The sequence below is a fragment of the Formica exsecta genome, unplaced genomic scaffold (genome assembly GCF_003651465.1).
Source record: "Formica exsecta isolate Colony F162 unplaced genomic scaffold, ASM365146v1 scaffold298, whole genome shotgun sequence".
Classification (NCBI taxonomy): domain Eukaryota; kingdom Metazoa; phylum Arthropoda; class Insecta; order Hymenoptera; family Formicidae; genus Formica; species Formica exsecta.
This window is the reverse complement of record NW_021850237.1, coordinates 412940-437512: the sequence shown is the minus strand read 5'-3', so window position 1 is coordinate 437512 and position 24573 is coordinate 412940. Positions and strand designations below refer to the sequence as shown.

General features: G+C 37.5%; 1 protein-coding gene across 1 annotated transcript in view; it reads left to right on the top strand.

Annotated features, from left to right (window-relative positions):
* The first annotated feature begins 23675 nt into the window (after window positions 1-23675).
* Window positions 23676-24573, top strand: part of LOC115237507 (protein glass) — a 69310-nt gene continuing 68412 nt past the window's right edge. Inside the window, exon 1 of the mRNA XM_029810584.1 lies at window positions 23676-23709. Within this exon, the coding sequence (XP_029666444.1) occupies window positions 23676-23709 (34 nt within the window). The remainder of the gene's footprint in view (window positions 23710-24573) is intronic.

Here is a 24573-nt window from a genome sequence, read left to right as displayed (position 1 = left end):
TTTGAGAGAATATATGGCGGACATGGCCGAGGTGTTCGCATAATACGGATACCACAAAGTGAAACTCACGGCACGGTGAGCAAGATAGGCGATCTATATAGATACAGGAGCGGATTTAAATAACCAGTGCCCCAAATTCATTACACGTGAACATTGCTAAATTCATTCATACGACCATACTTATTACAGAATAACATTATGTAACACAAATAATTTCCTATCATATTACGTGTCATTTAGTACAAAAGATTCTCTTCAAAAAATTAATCTTTTATTATAATAATTTTTCCACTGTATAAATAGAGTTTAAAATTTTTAATTATGAAAAATGTAGATAGACATAAATAAACAAACTTCATAGTAATTAATATTTGTTTAACACATTAGAATACACGCATAAAAGAAATACGTGAAACGACGATGGAAATTAATGTTTTGTGGAAATGACATCACCACTAGATACTGGAAAGATTAAAGAAGTCGGGAATTTGTTCTACAAGATACGTTTATCTCTCCTCGAGAGACGTTGCTTCTCTAGTCTCACGGGTCCATAGCTAAATCCAGCGCTGGCGGCGTGAAAACTCGTTTCCACGCGGACTCAGCGGTCGGCTAGACATGCGTAGGCGTGCGTAACGTAGCGTAACGCGCGCGCGCGCGCGCGCGTGTATAAGAGGGAGGCGGAATGGCAGCCAGGCATTTCCAGATAATGAGCGGCATTTAGGCCCGCGTGGGTGGCTGGAAATAGCCCCGCACCGGACGATACCGGCCGTCGTGTGGCCTGTAATTCGAGCCTCGGTCAGGTGCGCCGGGTCGATTACCTTAATTCTCGAAACTCGTTCCCTTCTCGATTTACAGACGCACCCAGAGGAGGAAGCGCTGTATCCCAAGCTTCCAAGCTGCGGTAACCTCGGTAATACAATCACCTTCGCTGGGCGCTAGCGCAGAATTGCTCACTTAACTTTCAGTTTGAAAACAAAAAAGTTGCGAAATTGAAATATTGCGCTTAAACGCGCATCGTTCGCGATTATATTCACCATTTTATTTAAATCCTTCTGGATTTCTTATATATGTATACTCGAAAATGGCCCATCGTTGCTAATAGAGTAATTTTGTCCAGAAAATAATTGCATATTAATTAAAATGTTAATATTAGGTTACCATTATCTATATTTTCTTAATGCCTATTTTGGAAAGAACATTATTTGTTTCATAAATATCTTTTTCATAAAGACCTTTTTAATATTTTTGAGAAGATTCTTATTTTTCTAATCATTTTCTATTTTCTATTTAATAATTTTCATCATTTATTCGTGAAAGGAAATTGATTTTAAGATTATCTACAAGGCTTACTAAAGTATGAGTATAATTTGTTAAATAATCAAACATTGTAAAATTGCAAAGACAAAATTCGAAAGAATTTTACGTTGATAAAACGCAAGCGCACGCATATGTACACATGGGTAAACTCATCAGCGAGTCGCTTCAATCAAATTTAAACATAAACAAGTATCGGACAACGTGCGTAATGATTCTCTTCCCTCTTCGCGCCGACATTAGCCACACCAACCATCAAGTATCTTCGCCTTTAAGAAGGAATAATAACCAAACGCGTATCGTCGTCAAACGCTGTGTAAATGAAGCTTGTTAAAACTTTACTTAATCACGGCTCGGACATCGGTCACACGTTGTCGTGCTTAATTCTCGAAGTACGTTCCTCGTTTGTCCTCCGTTTGTCCCGCACGATCTCATGCCGTCCTCTGATCTGTTGGAGCTTCATCCTCTACCTCTTCTTCCTTCCCCTTCTACCCCTCTTCCCTTCGCGTATCGAACATCCCACATAGATGTATCTCGGTCTCCGTATCGCGAAGCTGAAAACTCAATTACCGCTTAATGAATTGGCACGAAGACTCTCGGGCACGAAGGAGGCCAACGGCCCCCTCCTTTTCCTCTCTCTCCTTCGAACGAGGTCCGCAACTTACCGATAACGAGCCGGACGGTAACCCGCGCAACCTGCACGTACGTATACATCGGCTGCGAAGAAGATACGGAGCCTGAGATACGGAAATCTCGAGAATCGATTCTCCCCTCGCGCGATCGGCTAAACGCGCGCCATATCAATCAATCGCGCTCCTCATCTCTTAGCACGAACAGATTGATCGCGACCGCGAGATCCTATAATCGGCGATTTTCCTGATCCGAGAATCGGCACCGGAGGGGGGAAAGTACCGGTCACGCGGCCTCAAATTTGATGAAAGATACTACATTGAACGAGATGGGCGGGATTGAAAAAGTTCCGCGTGCGCCGCTCACGATAATCGCGAGTACGTGTGTAAGATTTAATGAATAAATCTTCCCATGTCTGGAAAGAGTCGTTAACTTTCATAATTTTGGTATCGAAATCGGCGAAATATCCAAAATTCGATCGAAACTCCACGATTGCCGTAAAATAACTGCTCACAACTAAAGAATTATCAAAAAAGTCAACTATATTTTGATTTACTTGAACAATTCTCAAAGAAAGCTAATATGTGATGTGTGAAATTAAAATTACAGAAACGTTTTCCCTTAAACAAATATACATATTTTTTAATCAATCATCGCGTTTGACCATGAGAATCGAGATGACCGTTCGAAACAAATCTTGTCAAGAGATAACTTCATTAAACACAGCTGTGGGAGGAGATCACGCGAAATTTATCTTACCACGAGAGGCAACCTAATGGTACAACGAACAAGCAAGGTTTTAATAAAAAAACGGCGCTAATGGATCATTAGCGCCGAACGATATTTACGAGCGGCAAGCGCACGAACAGAGTTCAGATTCTGGCATAAAAGTCAGGGATATAAAAATTTTTCTGGACCAGCTTTCGCGCGCATACCACCTTCCCTACGCGCTGATAGGCAGTCAAAACATTCTTTTTTTCTTTTCAAGCCGCAGTAAGTAAAAGTTGTGGGCTTCACGAGCATGTCCGTCCTTTCGCCAATCCCGTAGAAGTAGGGACGCAATTAAAAAGGGCCGCATAGAAATCGTGCGATACGCAATTTGGCGCTAAGTCCATGAAATACCGGCGACGTTAATCGCCCTCGCTACCTAGCGCACGATCATAAATGTAAAGCGTAAACGCGCCGGGAACCGCTATGGTTATCTTGAGCATTTTGACGAGACTCTTGTCCGAGAGAGAGAGCAACGAAATGAGAAGGAAGCCGACGAAATGATCTTGTCGAAATGGTCTCTCGAAGGCGCCTCATTAACTATCGTCAGCAACATTGTATTTAACGAAAAGAAGCTTATTGAAACTCAAATTAATTTTTGGGTTTTCATTGACATTGATATGTCAGATTGAAATTATTTATACATATATTAATTATATTTTGAGGTACTTTAAGGTGGATGCGTCTCGTGGCGACTTTGATGCTTGGTAAAGTGATTGGCCAGGAAATTTCAACGTCTGCATACGCGATGCTCTAAGAAAGCAGCCTAGTTTCACGATATTTTATAAATATAATTAAATACTTTAATTGTAAAATATAATTAAGATATATACTCATCTATATCACAGACAGATCCAAAATAAAAGTAGGTAAAGTTATTTGTCAAAATTGATACAAAGATAGTTTTTAAATCGACTTATGAAACAATCAGTCTCGTTTAATACATAGATTCACAGATTAAAAAACAACGTTTAAAGAAAGAGGAAAGCGGGAGATGTTACCTTGTCAAAAGAAGTATGTCCCTCGCGAGGGCATGTCGAGGTGTCCGTGGCCATCGCGTGGGCGAACATGCCGATAGAGCCTACATGCTCCTCGGCGTGTGCAGGCCAGACTTCGTGGTTGCTCGACTTTTTCGATTACCTTCCTGCCTTTTTTATTAACCGTTGCGTCGGGCCAGCATCGCCCGATGAGAAAGAAAGACGGAGAGCCCGATACTTGGCGCGTGGGAGGAACGAACGGCCGAGTTTGCTTTGTTGGAGAATCGAATTTTAATAGCCTGGATGCTTCAAAGATTCTTGTTGATCGCACAATTCTTGCCACAAAAAAAATAATTACATATATTATAATTAATAATTCAGTGGAATTTTAATTAAAAGTTCCCTTAACGGATATACATATATAAAATTAGCATACAGCGGCGCGCGCGAAGACAGAGATTAATTCGATCGAATAAAAATACGCGACTTCGGCCGATAATTATCACCGCGACGTAACAGACATTGTCTTAAAAATTACCCTTCATTCCGCAACAAGATACGCTAATGGGCGAGCACCTGCTCGCGGATATTGCCTCTTCCACGAAGACCCCCGCTTCGTCGAAATCGCATCGCGGAAGGTTCAAGGCACTTCGCCCGTAGATTATGCATGCCTGTCCTCCTACTCCCCCGGATGGCGAAGTGGAGCATCGACTGGGCACCCGCGGAATGAATATGCAAGGCGCGTACATTGCGCGAGCGTAAACGTATTAAGCCTCATTTATTGTTGAGAGTAAAATACAAGACAAGCTAACATAAAATTATACTTTTATATAATCTTGATCAATTTTGGTATAAAAGAAAAAAAGAGTAAGAAAGATACGCTTTACAATTAGTATTTTATTAAATTGTTTGTAGTAGATAATTTAGATTTGAATTAACAAATCCAAAAATTTGAATAGATTTAATTCCAATATTATTTTGATAGTTTGGATATTTTAATCTAAATAATTAATAATTTGATAATAATTCGATGAACTAATAATCCGTATATTTAAATATTAGCGAATTTGAATCATATTTATATCTCTCTGGATCGATAACAACGTCCAGAATAAAGCACCAAGTCTTTTTGAACAATATATACTAGAAAGCAATTTGAATAGTGTATCGAGTCTCGCCTCTCGATATTTACATTAGAAATTTCTAGGAAAATGCACGTGTGCTCGAATGCGTAGCGGATTGAAAAGGCACGACTCACACGCGTGTGCGACTGTGAGGTGTCGAATTTTTAGCTATGGATACGGTACATCGATAAAGACGCGTGTAAAATCGTACACGTGCGTGTCGAGGGTGAAGCGCACACGTGGGTGACTTCTTTCTTTCTCTCTTTCTCGACTCCACCCACACGCCACACGTTCGCTTCTTACTTGCCTTGCGCGATGACCGTGCCTCGGATGGTAATAAATATCAATGAACTCTCTTCGTACCTGTCCCGCGTTAATTACCCGAGACCATTTCTTACTCACGAAGCTTGAGAGCCTCGAGAAAGATAAAGGTCCTCTTAATTACTCGTAGCGGACGTCCTACCCCGGCGCTTTCATTCAGTTCTGGCTCAAAGGGGGCCGGGAATTAAGAGGGCTTTCGGATCTTAGTACCGTTAATGGTAATAAACATCATATTAATAAGATATAATGCTTCAACGAATAAATCTGCCATTCGAAATCTCGATAGCCGAAAGACCGCGTAATTTAATCTTACAAATTAGTTTTATGTAGGTAATCCGTTAACTCAGAATTCTACAACTAAAAAGGCATTGAGCACAGATTTAATTAAAATCCTTGAAAAATTATAAAAAATGCTATTAGAATCTTATAAAAGTGTAGATAGAATTCACAGCAGGTAATGCATAGCATTTAATTAATTATACATATAAAAATTAAATATATGAATGTGCTATATAAATATGAGCACAGCTGAATATAACCATAAAAATACATGAGTTTATTATGAATGTTGAACAAATATATTATATATGAAATATGAATGTAGACTATAATTTATATTTTTTTTCATTAAAGCATTCAAGATAAAAGCAATGATCACACATCGGATAAAAAAATAATCATTTTTATCAAATAAAAATTGCAAAACATTGATAGTGCAATGTAAGTGTGTATCCTCATTTTCTAAATATAATTATATATTACTTTATATATGAAACAAACATAGAACACGCAAAAACGGAGCATAGCTTGTTTTATAAATAATTATAGCATTCATTGATATACATCTATCTTGATACTTTACGAAAAATCAATTATAGCAATCTCTCTCAAAATTGAGAGATAAATAATTGGCAAAGAAAGAGAAAGAATAAGTCACACAGCAAGCAATGAGGTCACAGCTTCGACACTCGATTGAAAACGGAATCGCAAGAATGCAAAGAATATGTAGGTATATATATATCAGCAGGACAACGGCACGTTTTTTATGTGTTGGCAATTCCTTGTCCGCATAAACTCTGCCGCGTCAGATAAGCCTCGATGCCCGCGAACACTCGATTAAAATTATCTATCGATACCTATGCGCGTTCAGTTTTACACAAATTTCTTTTCTCGATGTTTGACTCGTGCATGATCTTTATATATTATTTATAAAAAATAAAATTATTTTGTATAGATGAATTCATTCAATATTCATTAAATAGATAGGAATAAAGAAAAATATGCGATATAACATAAAAATTTGAAACAACAAAGTAATTTTGATTTTTTTTTTTCTTTTTTTTTTTTAATGTAACTATATATATTAACTTCAATATTACTGAAACGCATATAAAATTCAATGCGCGTGCACATAATTTATAAAATTAAACGTCCAATTTTATACGCCAGAATGTAATAATCGTCTCATATTTTTGTTTTATAATCCTACATTATTACGAGCACATTATCATATGCATGTATTATCAAAGCCATGTCTCTCAAAGAGATACAGGTACTCCATATATGTCGCGTGTAGAATCGATATCCGTCACGTAAGATCTCGTGATACGTCGACTCACGCATTATGTCAGCCGAAAGGGTATCGGATTTATACACGAATCGTCGGATGGCCGGCGCTTTTATCGTCGCGCCGTTCAGGTTTTCAGGGTTGTCGAATCGGTTTCGGTTATCTAAATTGCATCGGAATCGATGTCGGTGCCCACGGTTTTGCCGCGGCGTCATAAACCAGCACCTGTTGATACCGACACGTGCACGGGGTGGTCCCGCACGTTTGCCGATGGACGACGTGTAAAAAACATGAAAACCGCGAATATTTTTACTTAAGGTGTAGTCGTTAAAGGAATTTCGATATTTACAAATGTAGTGATGAAAATCGGAGAAATAAAACAGAGGTTTTACGTGCGAGAAAAAAATTCAAGTATAAATGATGCAACTAATTTATCATAACTTTTCGATTTTCCAATCTTATAGATAATTTGATAAATAAGCTCCAACTGAAATAATATTCATCTGATATTAAAAAATAAAATTTTATTATTCATTTGTATTTTTTAATCACCAAAAATCTCTTTATATTTTCAACATATTTACTGTAATATTAAATTCCTTAAAACAATTTTTACTTAAAATATAAAAGTGATTCTAAATTTATCAAAAAAAAATTATCTTTAATAATTTTCGGTAGAGACATTACATATTCTCTATTAAGACATCGCCAATGATGTTTCAAGCGAACGAGCTACCAGTAAAGTGGTGCAAAACTTGTTTGAAGGTATGTATTTTGAGTTCCCGTTGGCGCGGAAGGGCCACGAACGAGGAATTCCTCAAACTGGTCGGCCACACGGGCGTCCAACTCTTGCCGCGTGCCCGCGTCCGCCAGAAGGTAAGCCAGCTCACTTCCTTTGTGGAATATTTCATCGTCTGATTAACGCACGGCCTCTAATCACTCACACGCGCGTTTCTCACATACGCGGCGCGTACGCGTTAACTTAAGCCGCGTACACACGAGCGGAGCCGCGTACTCGTCGCAACACTTGTCACGGTACGATAATCTGACATTGAATAATGAACTGTGAATAATTACGCAAGGTGAAAGGCGCGCCATCGACTCCTCTGGCTCTTCGAGACGTTTTGACGTTCTGGAAGGCTCGCCGTCTAACCATCGATCGTGGGTGAAACTTGCAAAGTCGAGGTCGCCGTGCGACCTTCCAAGATGACCAAGACGGGACACGCATTTCAACGTAAATCTGTCTAAACGAACTATCTTTTAAATCTGCCATTACATTGTACTGTTATTTGTTCGATGATCTTTTATCCCCTATTTAAGATAGAAAATTTTTATCTATATTTTTCTTTCAATTTTAATTAAATATGTTTAATCCTTTCCGTACAAATTTTGTAATTAACATTTCGTATATTTATTTCTATACACATTTCATTTATTCTATTCATTTTATATATTTTATATCTGAACCTCATAGTTATTTCTTTTTTATTTTTTTTTTATTTCTTGCAATGCCTGTTATTATAAAAAATCTGGAGAGTTAAATAATTGTTATATTAGTTAATCATATTACATTTAATTTCAATAATTGATAAATCGTAATTTGATAATAATTGTTTAATATTTATTAATAATACTGTTAATAATTAATGACATTATTAATAGTACTGTTATATCGCATAATTCATAATCATATATTTTATGCTTTCAATCAATGTCTTAGGATTAATCTTAGCGGATAATGAATATTCGCTCTATTTATCTCTTTTCCTCCTTTCTTCCTGTTTTATATATGACACACAGAGTAGTTATAGAGGAATTTTTTCCTCTATTTTTATCTTTAGAAAGCAGCAAGAAAGTTTAGCGTTTTCAAATTATTTCCTTTTCATGGTATCGTTATGAAAGCAATTCGATTACGTTCCACATCTGAAAAGAATTATATTCTGTATAAACTGCAGTGATTTATTGGTAGATTGAAGTTGTGCGCTTAGAAGAGAACCGTGTCGAAACACCGAGAGACAAAGACGAAACGAGTCGGCTCTACCGACTCATTAATTTTCTCTATTAATGACTGCAATCAGCGGTACAAGTGTGCCCGGTGAGCGCTCAATTCTGTTCTCGATTACGAATGATCCTCGAGATGCAATGCCGACGCCTAATCACCATCAGTAGGAGCGCCGGTAATCATTGAAGACTCGGCAAAGATCTCTCTATCAAGCTTATAATATTGCCAATTCAGAGGATTCCGATGAAAACAAATTATGGCAATCTATAATCTGCAAAAACTATTGGCGATACTTGTAATGCATTTGAAATAGAAAAGAAGATATCAGCAAATATAAATAAAATGAAACATTCTGCATAAAATAATTCTTAAGAAATGTTATCTCACAGAGAATATCTTCTTTTCTGAATCTTGGAGCTTTTCGTATTCTTAAAAAATTATTAAATTTTATAAATAAATGAACTTTCACAAGAATTTTAAATAATTATGGGTTTTGAAGATTCTCTAAAATAGTAATAAAAACAAAAAAATTCTGAAATTTATAAATTACTATATAATTAAATATAATTAAAAAATTCAAATATTTATAAATTCTGCAGATAAATATAAAATTTTGAAGATGTAAAAATCTCTTTCCCAAACGATAAGCTGAAATGTCGTAACTCGCAACTCTGAAAACTTCGAGATACGAGGAGGAAGTAAACTTCTCTAGAAACATTGACCAAGATGCAGATTAGTCCCACTGCTTAGCATAAATAACAAGAACAAGTACATATATGATAAGTGCCTACAGGCGACACTTGGGATGTCAGTTCCTCGCTAGTTGAACGGAGAGATAATCCGTCGTTGAAGGGCTATGAAAAGAGCTACTTCATGGCACGGCTTCTACTCTCCCGCGAAAGGGAGAGCAAACGCGTCCTCCTTCCTTTCTCAGCTGTCCGAGTTTCCCACAGTTCCCCGCGAAGGGGTGACCTTTGTTTTGGATAAGACGACCTAGCCACCCATCGTCTCCCTTCTCTCCCTACCCTGCGTCGGTTTTCACTACCGGCGATTTATTGACGGCGAATCGTGAAAGTTTATGTACTACGTTGCTCTCGTGTTTGCGTCAAGCTCTCTTAACGACCGGTTCCATTCCGAGGGACGAATCGAGGAACGCACCCTCTCCCCCTCTTGTTCCCCGAGAAAACGTGATGCGTATCAATTCATCATCCTGAAGGGAACTTTATACCATCGACGAATTTCGTGGCAAAGTTGTGTAGCTGCTGTTATTTTCTTGAAAACGCATAGAATAAAGGAAGAAAAGTACATGGAATTTCAAAACCACCGTTACGTATCTTAGGTACAGATGCTAAAAAAGAGAACAATAGCGGTTTATTCAATATCGAGATTGTGAAGCATAAGTCATTAAACATTAAAGAGATTTAGCAAAGTAACACCATTTTTACAAAAATGTTTCTTTAACATTATTTTCAATATAATATAAAATATATATACGTTGATTAAGAGAGAAAACAGAAATTGTTTATGGCATGCAACTCTTTATTATATATTTACTAAGAATAAATCTAGAAGCCTAAAAAGATCACTAAAATATCGATGATGTTATCCGTATATTGTGATAATAATCAGAATCAAAATTAATACTAACGTGATAGTAATATTATCTGTAAAACATAATAAGACGATGATAAGCTCTGTCAATTAAATTGATCTATTATATCCAAACAAATATATTATTGCATTCATCAAACAGCTTTTATACCACTTGATCAACATTTGAATAATGCAATCAAAAATTGAATATCCATAGATATGATCTATAAAAAATAAAAAAAATAAAAAAGAAAGAAATCGATGTAGAGTAAACAAAAAAAAATTAATTTCCATTCAAAGCTAATATAGGCAGCATGACGGGGGTAGAAAAGAGGACCTAAAGGAGGACTGGTGGGTGTTTAGGACTGGTTGAATGTATACACGCTCGCGTATATATGTGTATGTGTTTGACTTTCCTCTGTGCGATATGAACCGGGAGCTCGTTAATGCGCGTGCATGCCGGAACATAATGCGCCATCGGGCACGCTAATAGTTGTTTCGTACCGACGACAACCTCGTGAAATAGGCCCCTCGGGCTGGTCCATGTATCGTACGCCGGTACTTGTACGATTCAACCGCCCACGCGAACCGCGGATGATTCACGCGACGCCTTCTTCGACGAGCCGACGCGACGCTCCTAAAGGACTGTAAAGTGTCTTCTTTATTTTTTTTTACTCGAGCCGTTCTGTACATATACACACACATATATATATATAATGCCGTCCTCTTTTCATGTGATATTTGATGAAAATTGACGACCACGCGTAAAATTTTTAACTCAATTGTCTCGTCAATATTCACAAAGCAATTTACGCAATTTAGCCAATTCAACGTAATAAAATCGTATTTTATAAAACATGGCATTTTTTAAATTTTAGCAAAAAATGATTTATTTTTATACGTAATTTGAAAAGATATTTATTTTAACAACATATTCATGCAAAAAAAAATTTAATGATTTATAAAAAAAAAAAAACTATTTTTGTCACTAATATTAAGTCAGAATTAGATATTTTATGGCAACAAACCGTGAATTAGTGATAAACGCATTTTAAACACAGATTAAATATAATTATTGAAATAGTTCTTTTTAAATAAAAATCAATTAACATACGAATAAGTCATTATTTTAAATTAACTATTTATTTATTTATAATACTGTAGTAGAAAAAAGAAATATTTTCTTAAATATTTTTATTTCAAATATTTCGCCCAACTCTGCCGTCAATTTGTGCCAACTCGGCTATAACTCTCGTTGTAACAAGCTGCGTTATTACATCGTAATGTCAAAATAATGGCAACTCTTACTAGAACAATGGTGTTGGCGACACGACGACGTACCGTCGTCCCAGACACCTTTGCTCGTGGGCAAAACACGATGTTTCTTTCTTCCTCTCGTAAGAAAAGGCATTGTGTGGTGTGGCAGACGCGCCATTGTGTATCGCGGTCTTCGCCACCCACGTGAAAATTTCAGAGAGACGCGGCGACGAGACGCACAACGTCTCTCTACTTTGCATGCGCATTCGACAGGCGGATCTCGTTCCAACGAGGCACGTGTTAGATCTCAATGTACGCGATAAAGTACTGCGAAATGCGGTGGTGTATTAAACATGACGGTGTGAAGAACAAATTTTCTGTATCACAATATTATTATGAGAAAAAAATTATTAGGGTATCGTATATAAATAATGATTTTTGTATAGCATTTTTGATATTCATACAAATACATATATCGTGTTCCTTAAAATTATAAGATTTCTTTTCTCTGTACATATTTTATATTTTAATATTCCTACATCAAAATTAATTTAAAATAAATCAAATCAACGATTCACTTATCTTATGCATCTCTTGTTCCGCTCAAGAGACTCTGAGAGATGATCTCGATGATGTCATCGACCCCTGGAAAAAGGCGTCCAGGTGGCACATGCCATGGCGTGTCTTCCGGGATCTCGGCACGCATGAAAACGCAATCGGACGACGGATATTGATGGAACGCTAGAAAGAGGCAAGTCTCTTAGTTTTCCCAGCCGAACAGTAAACGGTTTTCCCTTCCATTTTGCGCGGTCAAAAGAGAGAGAGAGAGACGTGTTCACATATGACGAAGGTGTGCCGCGCGAAAGGCGAAGGAGAAAAAAAGGAAGGGAATGCAGGCTCATAGTTCCTCCGAAATATGCATTCCGGCGGGACGAACGCTGTGAATACTCGCACACGTGCGCTCGCTTCCGTCGGAAAAACGTGGGGGGTGGCGGCATGTTACTCCACGTGGGAGCTTGAAAAATTCCCTCAACAATACTCGTTCTCCCACAAGCCCGATCCAAAGAAATGTCATCGTCCTTCGCGTAACGGGCATTACTTCGACGAGTCAGATTCTAACAGTCTTTTACGGGAGGACTTTTTCACAAATTGAAACCGTGCTATAAAAGATTATAATCTCGAATTTTTGTTTTAAATTAGATTAATAAAAATAGATTTATTTCCTTATTATTCTTCTAATTTCGTAAAAAAGATTAATTATATATTTATTAATAAATTCCTTATTTCTTGTTTATATCAAATTTTTGGTTTCCTTAATTTTATAATGTTTAAAATACAAAATCTATCAAATCACAATTATTTTTAAAGAAATTTGAAACCATATGTCTTTTTAGAAGAAAGATACCGACTAATATTAGAATTTATTTATACTTCTTTTAAAAGCTGTGATTCAGATCTTAATACGAGCATCCGTTTTTCATTGATTTTACAGTTCATTGATTTTATAGCGAACGTTATATAGTCACCTGCCAAAATTTTGGCGGGAAAGTCTCGACGATCCCGCACCCTCGATGCAGTGGATCCCTCGCGTGACGTGTCGGCAGCGTGTATGGGTCGAACATGATGTAAAAGGTTCTCCGACGGTGTTTTGGCGGGAAGCAATAAGGTGTCTCGCTTTTGAAGCGCGTCTGCGTGGCTTGCGCAATTCCCACACGAGAAGTACTGTACGCAGCTTCGAGATTTCCCCTCTTCCCCTCGTCATCCCCTCGTTAATAACTCCCTCCGTGACAATAGAGGGATCGCTCCTTCGTGTTCCTCAAGCAGGCGGAAGGAGGGGGATGCTGACTGGATAAAGAGAGCCGGTCACCACCTGGAGGCACCGTGCGCCTCAACGTGGGAGCTGTTTGTCCGTGATATGTTCTCTGTACAGAGGCAAATTTAAAATACATAGCAAAATTTCAAGTAAACGGTAAATGATTGAGAAGTATATATTTTTGAGTTGGAAAGTTTATATAACTAATTTCCTCGAGACTTCTATTTTTTAAGCAGTTTGTGATTGTAGCTTATGAAAGCATTATATAGATAACAGTATGTTATTTTTTTGTAAAAAATTATAATTTATCAATAGTAATTTATTGATATAGACAAACCAACAAACAAATATGTCAATATTACAGAATATTAATTTATTTTATCGATATTTGAGCAATTCGTAATCTATGACCAAAAACACGTGCAAAAGTTTTATTTAAGACACAGAAATGTCAAACAGATATTGGAATTTTGTAACTCGTACACACATCGAGATCGTTAGCTCAGTGTGTAAGATGCAGTGTAAGGCGTATTACGATTGGTATTCGAGCGATTTGCGATCTACGATCGGCAAGGATCGCGTACCTGTTGCGTCGACAGCTCGGAAGGATCGTTCGTACATTCGTTATACGCGCGGTACATTCGGGATTGCATTGTAAGATCGACGGGCCGAGGTCAGGAGATTCTGAATCATCCCGATCCTTATCGGTCCTGTCGACTCTCCCGAGTTGCACGGCGAAAGGTATCCGAGACAGGTAACTCTCGGTCGCCCGGAGATAAGTCACTGCATGTCTAAGCGCCAGGGCCGATTATCGTCCTCGTCGATCGTGCTCGATTATCTGCAATTCAAAATGCCACCAAGACGACGACGACGACGATGACGACGACGACGAAGAAGAAGACGACGAAGAGGAGGATGACGACCGCACTGTGTCTTTATGCGGGAGTCGCTCCTGCCTCCGGCGAGCGTCGACTCGCTCGCAATCAGCCATGTTGTTTTGCGTTGCTCGCATTCGCATACGCGTCACGTATAAAGGCGTGCAATTTGTAGTACGACGGATTGAAAGATTTTGCATCGGTGAATCCCGAGAGTCACAAAGTGGCTGGCAGTAGTACAAGAGCAATTGAGAATGTAAGAAGACTGTCGTCATTTTTCACGCAGAACTTGGCAATACTCATTCCGTACGCATCTCTCTAATTTAGTATTTCAATTATTGATTGCACTGCACTACGTACTTGATATGTTTTTATTCTCAACTCTTCAGAAATAAAAATTTTATGAAAACTTGAATGAAAAAAGAAAATGTGAGAGCGACACGATTTTCCAGCAGAGAGAGAGAGAGCATTGTGAAAGTATTCCTTATGAAAGCAAATTAATGTGCAAAATTCTGCTTTGCTATAAATATAAAGCTTCGGAAGAAACAAAGCTCGAAGAAATCTGATGATTGATTAATATAATACATCGTATAATATATATAATAATAAGGATTGTATGTGTAATATGTAACAAAAAAAAAATTGTTATTCTTGTTCCTAATTTCTTTGACACAGTCGCATTGTGCGTAAACGGAAGCAGGGCATAATCATACACGTAACGTACAATCAGTCTCGGAACAAGCAGGTCACAATCGCATTGTTACCAAAGCACAACTAGGAGCAACAACAACGGTGGACCTAATTAAAATGCCGGGGCGAATAGCGGAGGGCGGTCGTGGGAAAGGCGTAGAAATAAAGAGCGGCGAGATTTTCGAAAGAGGATATCGAGAAACTCCTTATTTCTCTCCTCGCAGAGGAGATCTAGCCAGTATTTTCGGCGCCCTCAGGGTCGGCCCGAACCCTTAACCCCTTCGAGACGCGAACGGACGTCTCTAATTTGCATGCGCGCGCGCGACGCAATATACAGTCTTTTCCCTCCTCCCTCCTTTCCTCTCTCTCTTTCTTCCTCCTCGCATATGTTTTCGTTCTCCTCGTTTGACCAAGTGAACGACGTGTAAAACGTGACGTCATGTCACGTTACCGCGAGGAACAAGCAACCCCCGGCGGAACAGCTGCTCGCAGATTTCTCACGCGTCCAAAAGCCACCGCGAGACAATTGAACTTGATTCCGGTTCGCCTGGGGTGGCTTCCTCGAGGTGTAAGAGACGAGGGCGAAGAAACGAGGGAGAAAGCCAGTCCACCCATATGAGCGCGCACCTTCCGTCACAACCGAGGAGTCCGCCCCGATGACGCTTCCGGAAAAATCGATAGACAGGTGGAGCAGATGCAATCAGGATGCCGCTTAGACAATATGAAAATCGCTGTTGAATGCTTGGGAGCGAATTACTCAACGATTTATCGATAACATTTCGAAATCGAATGTATTCTATTGTTAGCATTTTAATATTGTTAGTATATTATAATGCAATTTTATAAAAATCCTAAAAAAATATTTTTAAGAAGTATTTTTAAATATTTTTTAAAAATATATTGTGACTTGTTGATTAATTATATAAATTATGATATATTGACAACAATTAATACAAATTTTATATGATATAAAGTTATTAAAAAACAAAAAGCTGCAATAATCTCAAAACTAAATACTGCGCTACCAGAACTATACAAATCTCGATAAAAATTATTGAACTCTTCAAAAATGAAATTACATGATTTCATAGTTGAATAGCCCATAGGATCTTCTAGCAAACGTTACACGAGATACAATTTTTTCTTTTGAGGACACGCATACTTGGTCAATCCTGTTAGATCCTGAATCTAGGTCCTCGTCAAAATACCGTCGTGGTTATCGATGTTGAATTATCTCCAGACGATTCGGCGATTCGACCTCATATTCAGAGCGGAGGTCCTTGCATCCTGATCCCGCTGTTCGACTCGATTAGATATCCTAAGGTAATATGCGTTCGCCGGCCAGTCGAATAAATTATGTAAACTCTCAGGATCTTTGATCGGCACAGTCTTTATATGCATCGATCTCTCATCCTTCTGCTTTATTTTCGTTTCCTTTCTGAGTCGCTCCTGCTGACCTAGAACCTGCAAATGTTCAGGAGAAAATAAAAGATATATATATTCTAAACAAATATATATATTTATATTTCTACCGTTATTTGTTTGATAGTATTATAAATAATTTTGTAATTAATTAATCACTCAGATTTTTTTAAATAAATATTACTAACAATAAGACAGTGGCAATTACTCTGATAATTTAATTTTTTAATCTAAGTTTAATGACAAAATTACATATGAAAATTTGAGATATATAAAAATAATAGATTAATATATAAAAAATTGTAATAAAAGTGTTATAATAGATCGTATATAATAAAAATCTTTGACGTCTAATGCGTAATAGATAGATACAAATGGAATAGAAAGCGGCACCTATCGATCGTTTATTATTCGCGACGACGGCACCGTCCGAAATATGAAATGCGCGCGTGTTGCTAAGCGAATTCAGCTGGACCTAGCAATGGAAACTGCACTCGGCGAACTTACGGATTTAAATTCATTTATTCGACCGCGCACGGATCGACGCAGTCTGGTATCTATAAGCGATGCAAATACTAAACAACGAGGCGTGGGTCTGTTTGCAATTGCCTCCCACTTTGTAATGCCACTGTCAATAGATCTACATGTAACTGACTACGTGAAGAAGTTTGTATTTATTTATATCCGAAATATACAACATTTTGAAAAAACTTGTACAGAAAAAAATAATAATTAATATTATTTTCATCAAAAGTTTAAAGAAATATTTATATATCAATCTATATATCATGAAAAATATAAAAAACTAAATAAAAAATTAAATTAATCCATGTTTAAAAGGCTACAGACATAAGAAATGTGTTAATTAATATATTTCATTCTTGCAAATAAACAGAAATTATTTTTGCTTACCTATAACAGCAAAATCACAATTCATCGACATTCTCTGCTGAAATTCGATATATCTCATTGCCAAACAGAGAAACGTCGCTGTTCAATATTCACATAAAATTGCAACGCAACTATGACCGGATTGCGACAACGTGGAAACGTTTAATTGACGCTGCACTACGACGATACGACACGCGCGATAATTATTCACGGTGCCGACAACCATGCTGCTCGCCTGCCTGTTAATCATTTGTTACATCGGTGTGCTCGAATCCTGCACGCTCCCATTCGCACTTGGCAAATGACTTATTATCAAGATCGGAATTAAGATTAAGTAACGGCGGACTTTAATATTTATGTAGATCGCTTTTTACAGCGCGACGGATACACGAGACTCGGTGTTCTATATATTCATAAAATGGTACGTTCAATAAATTAAGATTCTGCATCGTATATCGTAAATACATGTACACGTGTAGCCTTTTCTCTATTCATTAGTAATATGTACATTCGTAATACAAAGTTAAATGAAAATGCATAATGTTATAGCAGTACAATCTATCCGTCAAATTTCTGAATCTTTATATGCTAAAAATTTTTACGTTTCTTTATATTAATTATTAAAGCTTGATAATTTTATTGAAATAAAATGTAGAAATTCTTTTCTTGTAAATATTGATGATATTTATTTAAAATCCGTTAAATAGATAATTATTGTCAGTTGACAACGACTAGTTGTCAGAGACAATACAAATAGTCCAGTAGAAATTTTGATGATATAATTTTAAATAATTAAACTGAAAAGGTTGGTCAAGAGATCTGCAAATTATAAGAAAGTCATTCTATACGGGTTCATAAAGAAAGGAAAAAAAGAGAGAGTCCATCGTGTCGCGGTCCGTGACATACACGACAGAAGATGAATGCTCTGCGCTTTTGTGAGCGAGCCGCAACTTCTTGGGCGGGACGCGTGTTTCCTTCGTCTCGCTCTGACACCGTGCATGCGTAACTCTTATGATGAATGTCGACATTAACTGAAACAATAATTCAATTAAGACTACCGTTACTCGCGGCTCGCTCGCTCGCGTCGCGAGGTCGACAGGTACCTCGCTCATGCGCGCGTGCCTATTGTGTACATTGCGTATAATATTGATGTCGATCGGACGATATGTACGATTGAAAGTCATTCATAGTCGATACTCGATTTGACGTCGACGTTACGAAGCAGAATACAATCGCGATTGTAAGAAACTGTATCATAAGACACACGGTTATATTGGTATGATTCTCTCTCGTCGTGATCTCGCAGGAAAAAGAATGTACAATTATATCAATAAATAAAATGTGCAAAATTCTCTTAGACTTTCATCTAAATTAAAGTTCCACGATGTAATATCTGTGTATCTTAGATTCCTAAATGTTTGAAACATATTAAAATAAAGTTGCACTTTATTTTTATTTTAGAACTATAACGAAAATTTAATGCTTTTCCCGTCCATGATATAATAAAATATAATATATTGTAAAATATAAGATTAAACTCTATTTATCTATCAAATACCGAATCTGAACCTATGAATGCTATTTTATATTCCCTTTACAAATATTCTTTTAGCATAAAAGAAAATTATTTCAAATTATAATCCTCTATGCAAGAAGAAAATTTGCATTCATTATTTACGACATTGATTCGATACATTCCCAACAAGTTTGTGTACTCTCGGGATTCGTGAATGCGCGGGATCATTGTTTCTACGTTTCATTTGCGGCTGTCGGCTTCCACTCTCGCTCTCGGCGAGAGATAACGGCGTAGGAGAGAGAGATGAGGGTCTCCCAACCGAGTATAATTATTAGTCACGCTGTGGTCAGGGAATGTATACCTGGATGTGGCCGCGGTCCGGCCGAGACCAGCGTAGATTCCATGTTATTTCCGCTGATTACATTCATTATCGGATTTAAAGTTAGTAGACCCTTAGTTAAGAGTGTCTCGAGCGTATGTGTGTCTCGTTGAGCCCGCCGAACCTACGACTTTGACTTGGACTCTTGACGCACGAACACGGTGAAGGAACCGACGAGAACCGTATATTAATTTTATTGAGCCACGCCGATTATTTTGAACTCTGCTGTTCTTTACCGCGTCTCGTATTTCATTATTTCTCGTTTCGCCAACGCGAAAAAAATAAACGTCGTTGCTCGGAAACAACTAAGGGGAATCGAATCAATTAGATCAAATTTCGTATAAAATAAAATCATCTCTAAGCATCTCAAGACACACAAAGTAATCCCAAATTAGTATTAACTGCGTATAGAGGAAGCTTTTCACCAATATATAAAATCCATTTTTCTTTTAAGAGATTTGCTACGTTTCTCTCTCTCTCTCTCTTTTCTCTTTTTATTATTTTACAATATTTTAGATTATTAGAAACTTCAATGAAATCATTAATAATAATGGCAATTACATTATTTAATAAAGTTTATTGACGGTGATAAAAATTTGTATTTTGTTTTATTCCAAAAACGGACAGAACTTTCCGGTAGACCTGATATAATGATACTTACATATTTAAAACATCTAATATATTAAAATTTGGTTTAATTAATATTCTGTTAAAAATAATAAAAATAGATTTATTATATTTATTAATATTTCTGAAACTTTGATCAAGTATTGGTAGTTTTTTAACATATTCTTGTTAATAAAGTATTATAGTCTATCACACCACTTATAAACTTATCTCTTCATGATGAATGTTTGTTAATTATATCATTATTAATGATTGTTTATATCCTTCGGTTACATGCGTGATTAATGGTTTAATTTCGAAGCTGCGAGAGAGACAAGTTTTCAGATATCGCATGTCACAAATACTTGCAAAATACAGAGTCGTTTATCAGCGGTGGGATTGCTACGCCCACGCAAGATAATGCGAGAATCGCGTACATATATCGAAAGTATTTTAAAAATAAGCGCTTGAGAGTATACGCGTTGTAAAACATTTTATATTTCTTTCGTACGGCGGCATGATATCGTGAATCAAAGAAAAAGTTTCAATCGAGTGATCAGGTTAGGAGTGTGTGTACGTGTGTGTGTGTTATCGCCTGAATTCAAAATATTTTATCGAGTATCTTCCGATTTCGGCGCATCTAATGAGTAACTTATATTCTTACGATTATGAAAATTAAAGGAAAAATTAATATTTCTTTTCTTCTAACAATAAACAAAAAAATCACACATTTTGATTGCATATTTATAGAATATTTAATAAAATATAACTTTTAATATTCTGTCTTCTTTGTAACTAATTTAATCTTTAACTTTTTCTAAATTACTATCATAAAAAATTGAAATTATTTTATTTTTTCTTTAGATTTAATAATGCTTTTATACCATTTAGCCATTTGCCTTTTGTATATGCAAGAGAGTTATACTTTGCAATATATATCTTACAAGATAAGTTTGACCTTCATCTTGCAGATGCATCAAAGCATGAAATGGTTCAATAAAATCCATGGCATTCTTCCGCGGAGCAATGAAATCGCCGATCGAACGATGATCATATTGACCCCGATCGATACAATTGTGGCCAATTGTCGGTGTTCTCATTCCCGATCAATTGCATTTGCGGTGGGTGCTTGATACAGAAAACAATGCCGTATTAACGAGTTCGCTGACGCGAACGGCGCGCGATCAATGAGCGGCGTTCGAGACGCCCACTCTGAAAATTACGCAAACAGTTGATAAATCTGGCTTTATCTAGTTTTATTCATATGTAGTCGACATGATTCGTTCAGCATATTTTAGTCTCCGATTTTACATATCCCCTTGTCTTGTCTTAAGTTAACCATGATAAACGAATACAAACATACAAAAACACTACGCTCGAAATTGACGATTTGAAAAAATGGCGATAATTACTTTTTTTTTGTAAATACATAATTAGCTTGAAAGATGCAGGTTTATAGAAAGAAATAAAATTAATGAGCATCATTATAGTAATAAATATTTAAATCGTCCGCGCTCATCGATGTATGTATGCAATATATGATTAATACATTAATTAAACTACATAGTTATTTTATGATATTCTCATTTATTTAGAATTTATAAGAAAAATTAACTATTAAATTCAAGAAGTCTGTTATTAAAGTTATAATTAATTTTCTGATATACACTATTAATTGTGGCATTTGCAAAGAAGTTATTAATCGCGGAAGTAGATACTGTCAATCGCACTTAAATTAAAACAACGTGTCGCATCGCGCGCGAAAAACCATGACGTTATTAAAATCTACGATCAGCCTAATTATTATCGACGGGCTTTCTGCGTGGGCTTCGAGAGCCGGTCCCGATACGTCTCGAACAAGATGACGCCGGATAAACTCGTGGCTGACTGCACTATCGATACATTAATTAAAACATCGATGCTCCGGCTGTGACTGGCAGCGAACTCACGCCCAGATTTGATCGCTCGAATATATAACGTCGCACTTTTATTTCGTCCCTGTTCTCTTCGCGCTTGACACATCTTGTTCTTTCTTTGCGCTTGTTTCCGTCTTCTCCTACAACCTCCATCAAGTTTCTTGCATAAATTAATCATTGTATCAGGAGTGGTTAACCCGTTCAAAAGTTTAAAAAGATGATATGTTTCATTTAGATTCTTTTCTTAGATTTTCATATCTTTTTTTTTTCACAATATTGTTAACATATCAAGGGAATAAATTTCTAAATTTTGGTATTTATTAATAAGTATTTTTAAGATATAATTACAATTTTTATGTAATTATTTTCAAGATACAAAAAAGATATTCATATAATTATTTTCTAAATACAAAAATTAAAAAATTCAGAAATATATGATCATATCATTCTGATCTGTTATAGTCATTAAACAAATTATTTAAAGCGTATTTGAAATTTAGTTTTAAATGCAAATAATTCGCGATGAAATCTGGAGACATTCTCTATAGACCTCGCCACCAGTTGCTTCGAAATTACATTACACCCCATGTGCCGCTATGCTCAGCGTGGGACACGACAGCGAATAAATCTCAACCCCCGGTGGACGTACCGGGGGCGGCAGCGGACGACTTCCGAGAGGGGCGCATGGTAGTACACGCTCTACCCTCGAAGAAGGGCGCGTCTCCAAGGGAGGAGTCCAAGCAATGAGGGTGCCGAGGAGGCGGTGGAGGAGAAGGGACGAAGGGAGGAATTGCGGGACGCGGCGTGGGAACCAAGAGGGAGAGAAGGCTTGCCATCCTTCGTCGGAGAAGGGGAACGACAGGGGGGAGGTGAATTTTGCAACCCGGAGAGATCGTCGACGACGAAAATCGTCGTTGCCGCTTAGTCGTCTCTCGTTCATTGACACGCGTGGGTTTGTTTTTCAATCTCGGCACGAGACGCGTCGGCGAGTTGTTCGGGTGTGAAGGAGGAGATAGCTCTCTCTCTCTCTCTCTCTTCCTGCAGTTAACATATTTTTAATAATTACATTAACTAACATCATTCTTAATAAATATATTAATAATAAATATCAATTTATTACATATGCAGGAAAATTTATCGTTCATGTTTTTACCGGTGTGTAATATTATGCAAGAATATCGCATGTTTATATTTTTGAAGTAATTATAAAAATAATCGCGAGAGAGTTATTCTTTTTGTTAATGTTTTGATATATTATGAAATGCATGTTGTGTCCCGGGAAAATTGCCAAATTACGACTTATATAAAAATTTCCTACAATGGTGGAGGTGATACATCCTACATATGTAAATGAAGAACGGAATTTTAAAGTGGTGAGTACAATTGCGTATAAAAATAGTTAGTTGCTAAACTATTATATCATTATCGGCAAAACTCGATAGTTTTGTAATAAGAGTGCTAACATTATTACCCGCATAAGAGTTCTTATCGATGAGATATTTTATATTTTACTATATTTATCATTTCAACATTACACACGCTAACAATAAATATAAAAATGAAATCACTGTATACATATATAATTATGTGTGATAGACATTTCATCACAAATCAATCATGTAAAAATCTTCTTCGCAATGTATTCTATATTTGTTAAAGAAATCGTTCTCTCTCTTGTATCGAAAGATCATATTTCATCAAAAATTTTAAGCAATTATTTAATTAACAAATCGAAATGATGCAATAATCTAATTATTCATATCGGTCAAATGTTACCAGTCGCACTGTTATTAATTTATCAGACATGTGAGACTGCATAAAGCGATATCTATGCACCGTGAGACATTTCCGAAATAAACACGTGTTCGAAGGAACCCAAAAAAAAATTTTTCGCTAATTATACGAGAAATCGAGGTATCAATTGAAGGAGAGACGGAGAGATAGATACGGCGCGAACGAGAGGCTGGCCAGCCAGGGAGAAACGTGTAGAATAAAAAGGGGGAACGCGCGCAAGATGCCCGATGTGAAGAGGAAGGAGAGGGTGCCCCGTAAGAGAGAGGGGCCCCGGAGAAACGAGAGGGGACCATGCGTACCCCCACTTTCGTCTGACCCTCTCTCCCCCTACCAAGAGACTTGTGTCGCGTGTCCCATCTCCCACTCCTCTTCTATCGATACATACAACACCGACACTACGGCTGCCGCGAATCGGATGTATCAGCACATTCGTAAGCGTCCGTGTATGTGTGTCTGCAAGTGGTTTTGCTGCAGTTGGTGGCGCGTTCATCTGATGGAAGACACGGCCTGATTGTCGTGCAAGAGAGAGAAAGAGTGAAAGAGGGGGTGGTCTGCGCGGTTGGGGGGATGAAGAAGGGGACTGCCGTGCGTGTCGGAGATGATGCGTGCATGCGCGCGCGCGGCGGTGTGTTGGCGGCCACGCGTGTAGTGGAGAGAGAGATCTCTCGGAAGAGAGAAGAGACGAAGAAGAGAGAGGTGACTTCTCCTCAGGGGCCTTAGTCGCCGACTGTCCGCTACTACGCACGGTGTTACACCATCATCGTCATCGCGTTTGACCCTCTCTTTCTTTCCTTCGTCGCTCTCCATCCCTCCCACTCCACCCTCACTCTTTCTCTCGTTCTCCCCCTCTTATCTGTTGCGGCGCATATACCTTTGATCTCGGTCATTTTCGTGTATCCCACGTGAAGATCGCGCCTCGAAGCGCAGTGTCCTGTTCAGAATCCTTGGAGCGACTATCACGTGTCTCAGAAAGATTCGGCACAACTGGATCAGTCACATCTTCAAAAGGAGATTCGTCAAAGAGGAAGAAAAGTTTCCGACCATAAGCTTCATGATAGAAGATCGTCATATATGAGAACGTAATCTTTAGAAAGAATTCTCCTCGATAGCTTAAGATA